Source organism: Coffea arabica, chromosome 3e (assembly GCF_036785885.1).
Source record: "Coffea arabica cultivar ET-39 chromosome 3e, Coffea Arabica ET-39 HiFi, whole genome shotgun sequence".
NCBI lineage: Eukaryota > Viridiplantae > Streptophyta > Magnoliopsida > Gentianales > Rubiaceae > Coffea > Coffea arabica.
In genome coordinates, this window is record NC_092315.1 from 47,603,762 (window position 1) to 47,621,386 (window position 17,625).

At 35.1% G+C, this 17,625-nt stretch overlaps 2 protein-coding genes across 2 annotated transcripts; both read right to left on the reverse strand.

Moving 5' to 3' along the window:
* Window positions 1-2,343: 2,343 nt before the first annotated feature.
* Window positions 2,344-3,443, reverse strand: LOC113737749 (uncharacterized). Its single transcript, XM_027264930.2, has 3 exons — window positions 3,120-3,443; window positions 2,777-2,920; window positions 2,344-2,632 (listed from the first exon to the last, which is right to left on the reverse strand). The coding sequence occupies exons 1-3, from the start codon at window positions 3,408-3,410 to the stop codon at window positions 2,432-2,434; spliced, it is 636 nt and encodes a 211-aa protein (XP_027120731.1). The 5' UTR covers window positions 3,411-3,443; the 3' UTR covers window positions 2,344-2,431.
* Window positions 3,444-10,269: 6,826 nt separating this feature from the next.
* LOC113736992 (leucine-rich repeat receptor protein kinase HPCA1) lies at window positions 10,270-17,277 on the reverse strand. Its single transcript, XM_027264229.2, has 19 exons — window positions 16,972-17,277; window positions 15,389-15,512; window positions 15,198-15,269; window positions 15,027-15,101; window positions 14,840-14,911; window positions 14,577-14,744; window positions 14,422-14,496; window positions 14,264-14,335; window positions 14,086-14,157; window positions 13,916-13,984; window positions 13,749-13,823; window positions 13,586-13,657; window positions 13,344-13,478; window positions 12,774-13,246; window positions 12,539-12,688; window positions 12,322-12,461; window positions 12,025-12,244; window positions 11,013-11,248; window positions 10,270-10,884 (listed from the first exon to the last, which is right to left on the reverse strand). The coding sequence occupies exons 1-19, from the start codon at window positions 17,054-17,056 to the stop codon at window positions 10,381-10,383; spliced, it is 2,889 nt and encodes a 962-aa protein (XP_027120030.1). The 5' UTR covers window positions 17,057-17,277; the 3' UTR covers window positions 10,270-10,380.
* Between the last annotated feature and the right edge of the window lie 348 nt (window positions 17,278-17,625).

Sequence of the window (17,625 nt, forward strand, 5' to 3'; positions counted from 1 at the left end):
CCCAATCTAATCCCATACATGAAGTAGGAGACAAGAACATAAAGCAAAACATCTACTAATGATAACAGTCATCTATAAAACAACTGATCACTGTATTGATACTAAGAAATTAACGTCTCATTCTTGTTTGCTTTTGATTTTGCATAAGTGATGATAAAGAATAATCAGAATCAACAAAAATTACTCTTTGGTAGAGTATGAATTTTAAATTTATTATTATTATTATTAAAAATTTATAAATCTAAATATAAAAACAAACTAGGATAAAAAAATGATTATTTAAAATCAAAATTTATAATCAACTGAGATAATCAATAGAGAAACAGCCCCAACTTAATATAAGAATCACAATAGGATAATTCTCACATAATAGTACCAAACTAGATACCAAAACAAGTAATAGTAATACCAAAGCACTTGGAGTTTTCTCGAGGAAAACGGCGCTCGATCGAAGTTTTCATGCTTAATTCTTGCTCCACGCGAATGGTAGGCACAGAATCTGAAGAATCATGCTCAGGATCGGGTTGTCCTTCTCTGAAACAGCCCAAACAACCCACTGTTTTTCTGGTCGTTTCCTGGCCATCTTGTGTCTTTTGTTGGCCACCAGTTGTACTCTCATTAGAGTCCTTTGGAAAATCCTTCTTTCCAGACATGTTACCCATTGTTTTGCACCAAATCAACGGGAAAACAAAAGGTGCGGCTCAGTGTTCATTGGGGCTTATTTAAAGAGTGAAAGTTAGGGTATTCCTTCATCAATAGTACCACATGTTATGGAAATAGTATTGTTATGGAAAAGTTATTAAGGAAAAGGAAAGAAAAAAGAAGGAATTTTGGGTAATAATGATGGCAATTGGCACTGATTAGTACATTTAGATTTATTGGTTTCCATTGGAGTACACTACACATTTATTGTTTCTGCCATTTTGGGTGCTTTCTTGATTTAACTTCATATTTCCAAAAACAACCTGTGTTGTGTTTGTCGATCTCTTCACTAGCTCATCTTTCTTATCTTTTTTCTGCTTTTGATTTAGGTGCATGATGATGAGAAAGATTTTGGGGTAACAAAAACACTTTATATACTTTCTAAACTACCCTTGATGATGAGGGGGCTTTTGATATACATAAAAATCTATCTGTTTTTGTAACTACCCACTATCAATATGATTTTTTACCAAGTAATATGTATTTTTTTCATATTCTATTTTTCAACTTATTTAGCAAATCTTAATTTTAACTAACAATTACCAAATATGTTTATGAATAACTACCAAATAACTAATTTTTATAAATTTTATTTTGATAAATTTTTTACATATGTATTGTCAAGATATAAAACCAATTTTCTTGAAAATTATTTTAATAAATATACTCAAAATATTTTACAAATATTTTTTTTCTATTAGTTGCACACACATTACTGTGTGCCTTGAATACTAGTATATTTTACAACATAAAATGTTAATAATTTATATGTAAGTTTGTATTAATTCTTAATTATAATATATATAATTATGTATTTAATTATGAGTTGGGACCAAGCCCGATATGAACCCGAAACTCATATAATAGTATGAGTTGAGTTTGAGGTTTTTTAATATAAGCTTGAACCTCAAAAACCTAAAAACCAAAAATTCAAATAATTTGTGAGCAGAGTTTGGTCTTACTAAAGTCTGGCTCTAAAAGCTCGATTGACACCACAAGTTGTGGATTGCCTTTGCCATTTGGATGAACTGCAAGAAGATCTTGTACTTGATGTTCTAAGTTACCTGTCTGTGCTTAATATATTCACCAGAGCATGCTGGTAGAAAATATACCCTATTTTCTGTGATTAGGAGCAGTCTAGCCAGTTGCATTCACCAATGGGTTATTTTGGATTTTGAGAGAACAAATTTGAGACAATGAATTACTACCTTCTCTGCACAGTTGGAAAAATAGACTTCTGCAAACTGACTACATCAATTATAAGCCTCTTCTTTTAGGTATGGAGCCATTAGCAAAACAAAGATTATGAACATTCTTTTAGGCATGGAACCATTAGCAAACCATTTGAAAAACAAAGAGTATGAAGTTTAACAAATTTTCAAAGTTAGATTTTCTTGAGAGGCCTATAGTGCCATCATAACACATGTTCAGAGGATTGCTTTATCTTCATCTTAATGAATCATTGAGGTGCAATTGATAACAATCTCGGTCTCCTATTCTGATCATACCATACAGATTACAGATATTTGACAGTTATATATGTCCACTTCCAAAATCAAAAGAAACTTGATAATCTATTTGCATTTCCCACAAGGAAGTTCTACAAGAAAAAAAAGTGTACAAGTTTAATCGAAAGAATTGAAGCCAGTAGACTACTTAGACATGGTGTCCAACTAAAGATAAGACAAGCATAACTGATGAGGAGCCAATAAGACCAAATTTGAACTGCCTAGTTAGTTGGTTTAATCCTGCAACTTTGGACGGGGAAATGGGTGATGCAATCGGCAACGACCGCTTGCATTGTCTTCACATCATCATCAGCTTTGGCATCAGAGGGGGCATCAAGTTGCTTGGCTTTAAAGGTGATAAAAAACAGACGATTGAGGGTCCAAACGACTTTCTCAACATCCACAAGTTCATACTGTTTGCCCTAATACAACAACAAGGCAAGGCAGTCAATCAAAGATGCTTTAATTAATTCACCCAAAGTGTATAAGAAGATCCCAAAAAATCAACAAAATAGCTCGGCAGTTTGAACCAAATCAAATGGGGAAAAAATTGTTAAATCACACACCCGATCATCCTTGAAGATCTTCACCGCCTCACGTGCCATTTTCTTCACTAAGTCGTAGCATCCCTCATCCTCCCTGAATTCTGGGCAAGGCACGTACATAGCAAAGGAGCCTCCAGGATACGCATCCTCATCAACATCAAAACCCTGAAATTTTTTTTACTACTTGTTCTGTTTAATTAATCAACAACATTTTGAAAAAAAAAATACAAATATCCACTGTTGCATATGAAATTTATTATGAATAGCAGCGATCGAACAAATACTACACTAAAGCAAAATCAAATCCACCGAATAATATACATATAAAAGGACTTTCCAACAAATAATGATGTAGCTACGTTACCCCGCTCTCCTTGATCTGACTGCTGTATTTATGCCACATCTTAGCGGCCTCTTCTTCAGTTCTTCCGAGGAGCCAGGATTCCTCCTCTTCCGAGTCCGGACTCATGATGTCGTCTGTTGATGGGGGCTCACGAAAGAGACCATCTTCTTCCTCGGATTCGGATTGTTTTTGTCTTTTGGCGGATGGTTCTCCGCCGGCGCCATACTTGATGCGCCAATACAGATCATCAAAGTCGTCGGTTGGAGGCGGGGCAGGTTGAGTATCGCTTTTTACGGACGAACTAGCGTTCATAATTATTTTTTTTGGGTTTTTTTGAAGCAGCTTTGGATTGTGTTTTCTCCATGCCCGCTGGACGTTTATTATACTCCTAGTCCCTTAGACGTCCAGCGGGCGTAGCAAACCGTGGACTTACCAGGAGCTCCATCGATCAAAGTTCGATTACTCGATTATAGTTGGTTGTCGAATTGAACTCGAGCCTTTAGGGATAAGTTTATCAAACATTTCGAGTTGTGTGTATGTATGTATATATATTATTTATTATTATTAAATTATAGAAAAAACTTATATTTTTAAAAGAAATTATATGTTTTACCACTTTAACTTGAGCGTGAATTTGATCTTAAACTCGAACTCAAATTCTCTATATTGACATAATTCGAGCTCAAGTTTTGGAATGAAAGATTTGTTGAGCTCGAACTCAGATAATACAATTCGAGCTTGACTTGCCATCCCTTCTCTAGCCTCCAGCTCCCATATTCTATTTTCTAGATTTTTGAATTTGTAATTCAAGTGGTAGTATATGTTTTTGGTTTAATTACTATATCAATGTTTTTACTCGGCATGGATAAAAGATCAACGGAAGAAAGGAACAACTCTGGGATTTGATATAGTACTTTATGGGCATTGATTGTAGAAATTCGACTAGAGTTAAACTAATCTTTGATAGGTTAATCAATAATTAGTTAAAAATTTCTACTTGTCTTGATACCTTCTATCATATAACAATTATTCATGTTGCCCGAAAAGAAAAATATTCTAAACCTACTGTATCATGATTAAAAGGTCAGTCTATTACGTAAAAAAGCAAGAAAAAAAAGGTCAGTCTGTTAAAATTAGAAGTTCAAATAGGGAATCATAAAATAAAACTGCAAAGACTACCATTTATCAAGACTTATCATACTTCTAAGTAGTGCTCAAATACAGATTAAGTCATAAATGACCAAATATATACACATAAGTATAGACATAATCCGAGTATATAAACATGTATTCACATAATTATATATATATGTGTGTGTGCACGCGTGCCTATGTATGCATTACTGAACCGGAACTACAAAATAATAATAATGGTGTTACCCTTCTTAAAAGGAAAAGGAAATTGGTGTTACATTTTAGCATCGGAAACTTAGAACTAAGACAAATAAATAAATTAATAAGCTTAGAGCTATGTTCTTGACACGAGCTGCAAGTTACAGCTATACAAGGGACTAGGATGATACAGGCTGCAAAGGTATAGGAAGTCCATTTTCTGGGGTAGGCATTATTATAGCACCAAGATCCTTTTATTGGGGAACAAAATCTCACATTTGTGCTTTTTGACCACATTATGGAAGAATGCTAATACAGCACCAAATGGAACGTATGTAAATGGAGCTAAGCCATTTGCCTTCTCCTCTAGAATCATACCCTGAAGGATCAAATTTCTTAAACATGGTGCTTTAGTCAATTTCTTATCACAAAGTATCAAAATACTCAATGGTGTATCCACCATTTCACTATAAGATTCTAGCTAGTTATAGTCTACTGTTATGTCCCTTGAATGCGGAGGTTCTAAATCTTGATGAGTCTTCTTTTCCTACTCCATTCTTGCCAAAATTTTAGGATGTTTAGTTCTCCAGTTTAAAAGATTAAAGAAACCATACATTCTTTTCTGTTATATTAGTCAATTGCAGAATAGTTAGTTACCTTCTAATCAATTCCATCCATTCTCCAACTTAAGAAGTTAGAGAAAGTATGTAAACTTTTCCTTTTTAAGTTTGTCAATTACTGATCAATTACCTTCCAATTAGTTCTAATATTCTTGCAATCAATATCAAATTCAATGCATAAAATATTTTTCTTCTCCCTCCCTACCCTTGATGTAAGCAAAATTCTGACCAGTTCCAAAAGGTTGAGGAGCCAATTATGTTACACTTCCCTCCTTGGCTTTTTCAGTCTTCCTCTCTCATTACTTGTGCCCAATACTTTTGAAATTTTTTTTAAATTACACTTAAATAATGATTACAACACTTGAAAAACTTAAAAACCTTTTATGCTTTTGCCCTTTTTTTCCCCCTTGGATTCACTAGTTGGCACCTAGAACTTCACCGTCCAGTCATTCCTTTGTGTTTTGGCTAAATTACTAATAACCTCCCTATGGTCAAGTGTATTATCAGATGACCTCCTTAATTTTATAAATTATTTAGCTAATCCCCCAATTGTTTCATATGACACGAAAATGTGATAGAAAGTAGCCTCCATACCTTCATGAGTTGAAATTCCAATATTATCTATACTTAAGTACAACATAGGATAATGTCTAACCACTTTGCCTAAAATCAGGGAACATTATTTCAATATATTCAAAAGTATAAAAGGTTGAGTGGATATTTATTCAAATTATAGGAGAGTAAATAGGTATTATAGTTTTATTAAATGCATTGTTGAAACGCGTCTAGGTCAATTGTAGTAATTACTTTGCGTCCATTTTCCCTTTTACACAAAACCACAGGGAGCTTGTGGACATTTTAAATTGTTGGGGGTTCATGTGGCAATATGCAAAACATAGGGGGATTAGTACTAATTTAGGAAAAATAATTCAAAATAGTCCTTACATTTCACCTAATGAATTTTTTCGTCATTCACTTTTAAAATATTAGCTTTATATGCCTTACAAATTCAATTTAGCAAAATTTGGTTACAATCTAAGTTTTCGACCATCTTTTATCCCGTGATCACTATGTGACCCACATGTAGTCATATGTTATTTATGATTCCGAATCATAAATAAAACTGCTAAGACTACCATTTACCGAGACTTATCATACTTCTAAGTAGTGCTCAAATACAGATAAGTCATAAATGACCATATACACACATAAGTATAGACATATTCCGAGTATATGAACATGTATTTACATTATATATATGTATGTATATATATCTGCACGTGCGCGTATATATGTATTAATGAACCAGAACTACAAAATAATAATAATGTTGTTACCTTTCTTAAAAGGAACAGGAAATTGGTGTTGCATTTTAGCATCGGAAACTTAGAACTAAGATGCTTAAAATGAACCAATAAATAAATTAATAAGCTTAGTGCTAAGTTTTTAACACGAGCTGAAAATTACAGCTATACAAGGAACTTGGAACTAAGATGATGCAGGCTGCAAAGGTATAGGAATTCCATTTTCTGGGGTAGGTATCATATCACCAACATCCTTTTGTTGGGAAGCAAAACCTCACATTTGTGCTTTTTGACCACAATGAGCACAAATGTGGAAGAATGCTAATAAAGCACCAGACGGAATGTATGTAAATGAAGCTAAGCCATTTACGTTCTCCTCTAGAATCATACCCCGAGGGTCCGTTTGGTTCACGGACTGGATCAGATAGGATGACTCATCCCGTATTATTAATCTTGGGTTGAATCATCTTCAGATAAATAATCCAAGTTATCTAGTGTTTGGTTGGTTCTCGGTTGGATAGAATATGTTGGAAAATAATCCTATCCTGTGTTTGGTTGGAGATTGGATGAGGAAGGATTATTATTTTAATGACCAAAGCATTCCTTAATTTGTAGATTCTTTTTAATAAAATAATTTAGTATTCTATAAAATATTAATAAAATAATTTAATATTTATAAATTTTATTAAAATAGAGTAGATTAAAACTTTATAATTTTATCAAGGGTTTTGATATATAAAAATTCGCATTCATTCAAACTTAGCCCATTTGGGCCCTTAAAAATAGATTTTGACCAAGTTTTTGAACCTAAATTTGAAATTCAATTAAATAATGGGCCAAGTTTTGGCTAAATTAAGGTTAAATCGATTAAACCTAACTCATTTAAGAGCTTTCAGTGAGCCAAACTCAGGCTAATATAGAAGATTTTTCTTTGGATCGAGTTTGAGTTTATTGATATCCTCATTCACAAAGTCCAATTGATAAGATTATATATTTATATAAATTTCGTTTAGAAAATAAATTTAGTAAGGGTAATTTAGTCCAAGGGCAATATAATCCTTCTATTATGATGTTAGTATGGCAAACTAGTCAAAAATTTTAAATCAATTAATAGGGGTAATTCAAAATTTTTAAAATAATGAATAGGGGCAAATTAGTCAAAAATTTTAATAGAATTAGTAAGGGCTAATTGGTCTGTTTATTATGATATTATTATGTGACAGTATGGTTATATAGTAGCTAATTTGAATTTCAATCATTCATAAGGATAAATTAATCCAAATATTGTTATATTGGTAGTAGGGGCAAATTAGTCAAAAACATTAAAATTAAATAGTAGGGGCAAATTAGTCCATTCATATTATATTATCATGTGGGAGTAGGATTATATAATTATAAGAGTATAAATTTGTATTTTTTATAAGGATAAATTAGTTTAAAATTTTATCATCCTATTTGTTGTTATTCTGGGATCCCATGAATCGGGGATTAATTTAGTTAGGTAGGATGTGTCATCCCATATATAAAATGCAACCAAAACATGAGATGACACAGGATGATTAATCTAATCCTGTGCCATCCCATGAACCAAACGGATCCTGAAGGATCAAATTTCTTAAACATGGTACTTTATTTAATGTCTTGCGACAAAGTATCAAAATACTCCATGGTGTATCCACCATTTCACTATAAGATTCTGGCTAGTTATAGTCTACTGTTATGTCCTTTGAACGCAGAGATTCTAAATCTTGATGAGTCTTCTTTTCCTACTCCATTCTTGCCAAAATTTTAGGATGTTTAGTTCTCCAATTTAAAAGATTAAAGAAACTATATATTTTTTTCTGTTATGTTAGAACTAATTGGAAGGTATTTGATCAGTAATTGACAACTTAAAAAGGAAAAGGTTACATACTTTCTTTAACTTCTTAAGTTGGAGAATGGATGGAACATTGTTGATCAATTACCTTCCAATTAGTTCTAATATTCTTGTAGTCAATATCGAATTCAATGCACAAAATATTTTTCTTCTCCCTGCTTCCTACCCTTGATGTAAGCAAAATTCTGAACAGTTCCAAAAGGTCGAGGAGCCAATTATGTTACACTGCCCTCCATGGTTTTTTCAGTCTTCCTCTCTCATTACTTGTGCTCAATACTTATGAATTTTTTTTGTAAATTACACTTAAATAATGATTACAACACTTGAAAAACTTAAAAAACCTTTTATGCTTTTGCCCTTTTTTTCCCCCCTTAGATTCACTAGTTGGCACCTGGAACTTCACGGTCCAGTCATTCCTTTGTGTTTTGGCTATATTACTAATAACCTCCCTATGGTTTAGTGTATTACCAGATGACCTCCTTAATTTTATAAATTATTTAGCTAATCCTCCAATTGTTTCATATGACACGAAAATGTGATAGAAAGTAGTCTCGATACCTTCATTAGTTGAAATTCCAATATTATCTATACTTAAGTACAACATAGAATGTTCAAAAGCATAGAGGGTTAAGTGGATATTTATTCAAATTATAGAGGAGTAAATAGGTATTATAGTTTTATTAAATGTATTGTTGAAACACATCTAGGTCAATTGTAGTAATTACTTTGTGTCCATTTTCCCTTGTACACAAGACCACAGGAAGCTTGTGGACATTTTAAATTGTTGGGGGTTCATGTGGCAATATGAAAAACATAGGGGGATTAGTATTAATTTAAGAAAAATCGTTCAAAATTTTCCTTACATTTCACCTAATGAATTTTTTAGCCCTTCACTCTTAAAATATTAACTTTATATTCCTTACAAATTCAATTTAGCAGAATTTGGTCACAATCTAAGTTTTCAATAATTTTTTTATCTCGTGCTCACTATGTGACCCACGTGTAGTCATCTGGTATGTACTAAAAAAGCCAGATCCTACTTTTTAATGGAAAAAATAAATATAGATTAGATTCCACTTTTTTTTTGAAAAAAAATGAAAATAGTTTGGGTTAGATTCTACTTTTTGAAGGACAAAATTGAATATGGATTGGGTTATTTATTTAATTACAAATGGGATCTAACCTTTTCATTTTGTTCCTAAAAAATGGATCATGTATGAGTCATGTGATAGATATAGAATAAAAAGTGGTCGAAAACCTAAATTGGGACCGAATTTTACCGATACACTTCGCTTCGCTTTGCCCATTACTCACTTTCTTGCATGACTTTACCGTCAAACAAATAGAGCCTGTATGTTCCAGTTGGTCCAACTGATCATTGGATAAGTTTCTAGCCAAATGTGTCGTTTCATTTGAAGTCCTCTCAAGGCATGCTTGCTGTCTTCAGTGCTGGCAAAATGTCATTCCAGAGGAAGATGTTCATCAATCTGAATTTTATTGCCATTTTGTCCTTTTCTTCTTGATTGTCTATTTGTCATTTGGATGAACTGTTAGAAGATATTGTACTTATTGCTCTAAGTTTCCTGTCTGTGCTTAACCTCTGCACCAAAGATGCTGGCTGGTAGAGAATGCGCCCTATTCTCTGTGATTCAGAGCCATCTAGTTGCATTTACCACTCATTTGGGGGAGAATGCATTGATGCATTGTTTTAGCCTCTAATCAGGACATCCTCATACCTCCCAGCACGTCTGGATAGATTTATCATTACTTTCGAGTAGGCAAAATAAATTTATGCAACCAAGTTATATCAATCTGTTAATATTTTAGGTCAAGGACCATTCTGCTAGAAAAGCAGAGAATATGAAGTCTAACAAGTTGCTTAAATCAGATTTTCTCTTGATATCAAGTGGCATCACAAGACATGATGCCCAAATAATTGTTTTACCTTTGTCCCTTTGAACTTAATTATTGAGTTAACCATATTGTTATCCTACTCTTACCATACTATACAGTCATTTGTCAGTTATGTTGGCTTTCAATAGCAAAAGAAACTTGATAATCTATTTGCATTTCCCAAAAGGAGGTTCTACAAGAAAGTGTAAAAAATTTAATCAAAAGAATTCAAGCCAGTAGGATACTCATGGTATCTATTACTTGGGTTCCACTTTAGCTGAGATGTTGTATCCACCACTGTAGTCAAATGCATCACTGCTGTTAACATCCTTCCTAGGCATCACATCATAGAGATGTTTAGCACCTTTCGCCATTCCAAAATCTGTGGCAGATGAGGATGCTGATATTGAGTTCGTATTCAATCCATCATTCTGTAGAATTGTTTCGAGTTCCTTCACCACTTCACTCATTGTTGGGCGGTCTGCAGCTGATTCTTCCACACATCGCATTGCCAAATCTACAAATCTCCCGAAGCCTATTAGAGTGGTTGTGTTTCGAATGGATGGATCCATTATATTCCCTAAGCCATAGCATTCTTCATCATTCTTGTCCATTGCCATTCTCACTTCACGGACGATGTACTTTCCCTTTTCGATAGGTTGTTTAACTGTTACCAGCTCAAGCATAACCACACCAAAGCTATACACATCGCTTTTCTCCGTCAATTGTTGGGTCATGTAGTATTCAGGATCCAGATAACCCTGGAATCAGAGGAAAGGTTACTGTTAATTGCTCGCGATGGCAGTAGAAAGGACTTTTGATGATGTATCTAAACATGGACTTGGGAGTTCTTTCAGGATAAGGTAGCTGTAAAAACATCAAATATTACCAGTGTGCCTTTAACTTGAGTGGATACATGCCCTTTGGAACCATCACAAACAAGCTTAGACAAGCCAAAATCTGCAACCTTAGCTGTCAGATTTTCGTCCAAGAGAATATTTGTGGACTTGATATCTCTGTGGATTATAGGAGGGTTGGCAAGCTCATGCAAATAAGTCAATCCTCTTGCTGAACCAAGTGCAACTCGAAGTCTCCTTTTCCAGTCTAGATAAATTCCACTCTTCCCTGAAAACATTTATAATGTGAATAAATTGCATCAAATTCTGCAAGCTGCCTTAGTTGGGCATGTCTGAGATAAAAGGTTTTCCTAGTGGTTATTTCCTGATATTGAGATCAAATTCTCAAAGATCCCTGATTTGCGTATTAACGATTGTTGCCAATAGTAACTAAGTCAAATTCTTTCTGTTTAAAATTAGTACCCAATTTTTCAATTGGGCCAAGCACATTGACATAATAAAAGTTCTCAGCATGCAATACTGATTCCGAAGATGAAAGAATCTCCAAAATCTCTAAGTCCCTGATCTTTTTCTCATGATAAAATGCCACCAAGCATAAGGAACATGTTGAATTAGTAAAGATACTACAACTGTCATGAAGTGTCAGCTATGAAATGCTGCTTTGCTGACACTCTGGCTTCTAATAAGCTAAAAAGATGATCTTTCGGAATATATGTTTTAAGCATGGATTTAGTTTGGGAGGAAGGTGCAGAGATGTTGAGGCATGCAATTGAGTGATTAGATTTTATAAAAACCTGATCAAATATCCAAGAATGAAAAGAAAAATAGTGAATTTTAAATGAATGATTGAATGCTAGTGATAATGCCCCGTTCAACATAGTCTGGTTCAAAGGCAGGCAGGCAGGCAGGCAGGCAGGCATTGAACAACAAAAACCTTTGGTTGTTATCTTCTAAATCTTGTATTTGTGTCCTCAAGGAAAAATTCAGAATCAGTACTCTTCCTGTGTAAGCATTACCTAGTGTATGGCATGGAAGCAAACATACCTGATAAACTCTCCCTTAGAGTTCCATGCGGCATGAACTCATATATCAAGATCTGTTGTCCTTGTTCAAAACAGAATCCAACCAAGCCAACAAGGTTTTTGTGATGAACTCGTGAGAGCAGCTCAATCTCAGTTTTGAATTCAAGTCCACCTTGCATGGAACCTTGTTGTGATCGTTTGATTGCAACAACTTGTCCGCTTGGAAGCATCCCTCTGTAGACCTAAGAACCCAGAAATACAATTGAGTTGAAATTGAGGAAAATTTGTAGATTCAAAATCAAAATATTTGACAGCATACCTTGCCATAGCCTCCAGAACCGATCTCATTTTTCTCAGAGAAGTTATTGGTTGATTTCTTCAGTTCATCATAAGAAAACCATCGGGCTCCTTTTAGTTGAGGTGCTCCTCCGCTGTCTTTTCCACTTGGACCCCAAGATGCTGGTCAAAAAATGTTTCAGTTATAGCACATTCACGAAAGTAACAAGGAGTACTGAGCTGTAGTGCATAGGTCATACCAAATGGTTTACTTAATCCAATGGCTCTTTCAGCCCGTCTCTTTTGCCAGACAGCATATATGCCTAGGCCAACAAGCAACACCACCAGAATGGCACAGCCAGCAGCTATCGCTGTAATAATTGTTTTGCTTATGGCATTTCCACGTTCAGCTGCAACAGGTCTGTTGTCAGTAGTTTGTTCATTTATAAGTCAGAAAACTAAGGAAAGTGAACAGAAATTATTAGACTTTTATACCGCCGAAAGTGTAAGGAGAAGCTATAAAGTAGTAGGGCCCAAATTGTTTTGGAGGCTTGTAAGTCTGGTTACTTAAAGCAAATCCGATCCTCTGGACCTCTGACCTGTTAAAATACTCTCCTACGGATGGAAAAAATCCCAAATGCACCTGAAGATAATCATCAACATTGAAGAAAGGGTTCTGCAGAGAAACAGAACCAGGAGTAAGGCCTAACTTCACCCACAGGCTCATTTCCAGCTGCTGAAATAGAGTGTCATTAGACAACTCCCTGAAGGATGGTGCTCTGAAGTACATTGTTCCCTCATATGGATAAGCACAGTTACAGCTCTGTGGGCTGATTTTTTTATCAGCAGGACAGGATTTGCTTGCACAATTAGCCAGGCTTGTAGAATAGGGCTTTTCTGCTTGTTGCTTAACCTGACAGTAACTGGTCTTTGCAAGACCCGCATCACAGACTGGGTTTCCTAGCAATCTTTGTTTACATAGATGAAAGATATTAACATTAGTTGGAGAAAAGGATTGAAAATTGTTTCTTGGCATAAAAAGTAGTAGATATAATATTGTCTCACACAAGTGTATTCTGATAACCAGAACCAAGAGTGACATAGGGTATTTCATTGTTCTCCAAATCAACAAGTTGAAGTTGCTGACCGATTGTTTTTCCCATATCCAGTGTATCGTTAAATGCATTGTTTCTCAGTTTCCTGTAAAAAGTTGACATGAAATGAATCAGCATAACCGGATTACCTTTACCTTTTAAAAGATACAAAAGAATGATTTTAGTGTCCCGTGCATGCTGATTCAAACTTACACTTGTTGAATTTGGGGTAAACTGAATAGTTTCTGAGGCACCATTCCCTCAAGTGATCCATATTCAACAACCCTGGCACAATTGCAACTTCGAAGCATAAGATAGATCCATGACTAGAATAATTTATCGTTAAGCTTCTCATTAGTATCTTAACACTACTCACAAAGTTGTTAGTGACGCTAATGTACTGAACCAGGCTGGAGATTGTGATGGTTGAAAAGAGTTGTTACTCAAGTCCCTGTGAAGGTAAACAAAAGCATAGAGTTCACCTTCCAAACAGAAAACAGGTACATAAAACTTGATTGTGGAAATTCTTGAACCATCACTTACACATAGTTGAGGGAAATCATTTCCGTAATGTTTGGAAATGGACCTGATAACTGATTATGTGCTAAGTTCCTAGACGAAAACAGAAGTAAGAAAGAAAGCATTTTAGTTTAGTATCCAATGGCAAGATTGAAGAAAGCACAATATTTCTTCAAATTTCAAGAAGAACCTACAATTCCACCAAATTTGTGAGATTGTTGAGGTCTGATGGGACTTTGCCAGTCAGGGCATTTCGATCTAGCCTCCTGTACTCCGTTATAGCATTCACACCAGAAATGGTAAGAATGACAGGCCAACAAAACTAAGTCAATCTAAGAGGGAGATCGAATGAAATGGTTTGAGCATACTCACAGAACCTCAAGTGTCTGAACATATCCTATTGTTGAGGGGATTCCTCCAGTCAAATTGTTGGCATCAAACAGTCTGTCATAAGAATGGAAAATAAGAAGAAGAAGAAGAAGGAAAAGAGACATAAAGGAGACCTTCATATTGATTGTCTGGTAACTTACACATGAATAAGCACCATGTCGGAGCTGAAAAGTGCATTTGGAATTGGGCCAGAAAGCTGGTTTTTGTTGAAATGGCTGTAGAGCTATAAAAATCAGACTCTTACCCCTGGAGGAAATTGGTTAGGATAACTGTTCACAAAAAGAATCATACTCACAAGTGTTTTGCCTTTTTTAACAGGTCCAACCCTGGAGTTTCAGTCATAGATGATGAAACAGGTATTGGTCCTGTCAACTGATTATCTGCCAGATCAAGCCAGTATAAGTGGGAAAGCTTTCCTAGCGAAGGTGGTATTCCACCAGTGAAGTTATTTGAGTTAAGCGCCCTGTCATGGAAGATGAAGCAGAAAATTAATCGAGGTTAACAAATCCTCGTACAATGCCATGTAGAATGAATATAACGATGTCTACTGTTGCTTACAGGAAGGACAACTGTGCAAGATTCCCGAGTTCATTTGGTATATTTCCATTGAAGCTACATCCAGCTAGGATTCTGGGAAACAAAAGGCAAGAATCTTGGTTAAACAAAGAAAATTGCTTCGTGAATATGTTCCTGGAAAGAGTTTCCTGGGATCAAAATTTGATGTAGGATTTTGTCAGATAATTACAGTATACTCAAATTTTGCAAGTCTCCTATTCGTGGAGAGAGTGAACCAGTGAGGCCTCGGTTGAATGATAGATCCCTGAAACAATACTTTGAACGTGAATTCAATGAAAGCAAAGTTATAAACTTTTATTACTTATGTGCTTGACCAGCTGAAATAGCAATAGAAACTCACAGGGATATCAATTCGGTGAGTCCTCCAATGTCACCGTTGAGTTTACCTGATAATCCCATACTTGACAATCCCCTGAAGTATCAATTCATAGTGTGAGGCTACAGGCATGGATTTTTTAGGGTATCAAGCTACATGAAAGGAAATACCAGAATGAATTTGCAACAGCCTGAAAGAGTAGATGAACTACTTACAATGCAGTGACCCTTGAGTTGTTACAGGAGACTCCTTCCCAAGGATCTCCACAAGGATCATCAGACTTGCCCCAATTTGGTGGTGTATTTTGCCATTGATCTTTCAAAGACCTAAGAACAGCAACTGCAAGAATTTGTATCCAATTAAGATCAAAAGGACTTTACAAGCATTGAAACCACATAACCAAAGAATATATGGTACATTCAAGAAACTCCATTACTAGCAAGAGTTAACAGGCTGCCAAAAATGGATCTGTTTAGGCCGATTGATTTTCTCAGTGGCTAAAGCCTGGGGAACCACTATGGCTACTTGGTATAAATTGAGAACAAGATATTATGAAGCAATAATTAACTTAGTTTCTTTACACTCATGCTACACGGGAAAAATATTGGCAAAAAATCAAGTCATAGAAAACTTGAAACTCTATTACACATATTACTAGAGCGGAAAAAAAAAGGTTTCTGGAGCAGGAAAAGTGAAAAGATAAGGCTCCTATGTTTTCCTCTCTTTTCTCTTTTTTGGCAGAACTTCATGATGTTGTGGCCTTGTAGTTCCTTCATCCATTGGTTTGGTCACCATCAGCTTAATCTCCTTGTGAAATTAATCCAGAGACAGCTGTATACATAATCGTAGAATCCAGAGTTGATCCATTAGTCCCAACAGACATTAATTAGAACTTAAGGTCAAACTTTTCCTCAACTTTATATCTCATAGTACACTATACTACACATGCCAGAAGGACAATAGAAGCAAAAATAAAGGGCATTTGAGGAGAGTTTTGAGAACACATCTATTCCACAATATAAACAAAGAACTTTTTTATCCTTATGCCCTAAATGACAATTAGTTTTTAGGTTTTCACCTCAAATTCTCGCTAAATTAACCTCATTTCCTTTGACACCTATACTGCAGCTAATGATGTCCCACCCCAATGTTTTAAGAAGGCCTAGCACCTTCATAATGAATTGTATAAAGAATGAAAGGCAGGCCTAATATAATGATTAAGGAACATGATTTCTCTTTCCCTACACCCCAACTCACCATTTTTCTTGATCCAATCTAAGAAATGGAAAGCATAGAATATATATGCAGCTAATAACTCCTCCCTGACTTTCCCTTTCTCACTTTCCAAAGCTGAATAAAACTCTCTTTCCATACATATAGACCATAATTCAACATATCATGCTGTCATGTGCTTGAAAGACCATGGCAGATTTGAAGCTCGAAAACTTCTTATACAACTCAGCTAAATGAATTTTCCTGCCCAAACATAGATTTCAAAAAAAAAAAAAAGTGTCTTATAAATTTTACTAAAAGAGTATCCTTGACATTATTATAGCTCAATTCAATGTTAAATTGTAAAATCTACAAATGACATATTGTTCACGAAGAATGAATGGGGCAAGTCCACTCTTTACACCTAGAAAAATATAGCATTTGGATGCAGAGTGCATTAAAAAAAAAAAAAATCAATCCAACCAAAGGGACAATCTGATACTATCAAATTGGATAAGAAATGCCTCCATTCCTACGCTGATAAATTTGGAAAAGCATGCAACATGAGACAAGTATAGTACATTACCATCACGAGGATCCGTGTAAGAGAAGATGCCACGAAATCTTGCAGACATCACAAGATAAAAGAGAAGCAGCCAAAGGGCTGCCATTGCTGCACTCCCTCCTTCAATTCCCTCCAAAGTATCTATTCTTCAGCTAATTCACCCCCGACTTCAATCCTCATTAACTCGATTTCATGCAGAACATGCCTTTAGGAAAATGCTGGAAATGAGCAAAAGTTCTTTGTTTTCTTTGATCTGCTCTCTCTTTGGGGAAGCAGTACTAGTATTCTTGTATTCTTGTGGATGTTTGGTTGTTTCTTGACAACTATGCTAAAGATTTTTACTAGCTGCCGGCCTAGAGTGTTTAAACAAACTTTTTCTTCAGGTAGGGTGAAAGGTGAAGGTGACAACAATGATGATGACTAAGTCCAAGAAATATCAGCTCAAAAAGGGTAAAAGAAAATGTTAGCTAGCTAGTTTGGCCTGCTTTTCCATTTTCCACTCTTTCAATCATTAAACCTTTTCTTAGAAGCCAATCTTAGTGTCTATCATCCCCGCACTCTCCACTACTACGACAGACACTATCAACAACAAAGTCACAACTGCTCCAAATTTATCTTTTTCATCAAAATCCATCATTTTGTTCCCATCCTCTTGAGGGTCCACAACCATTATTG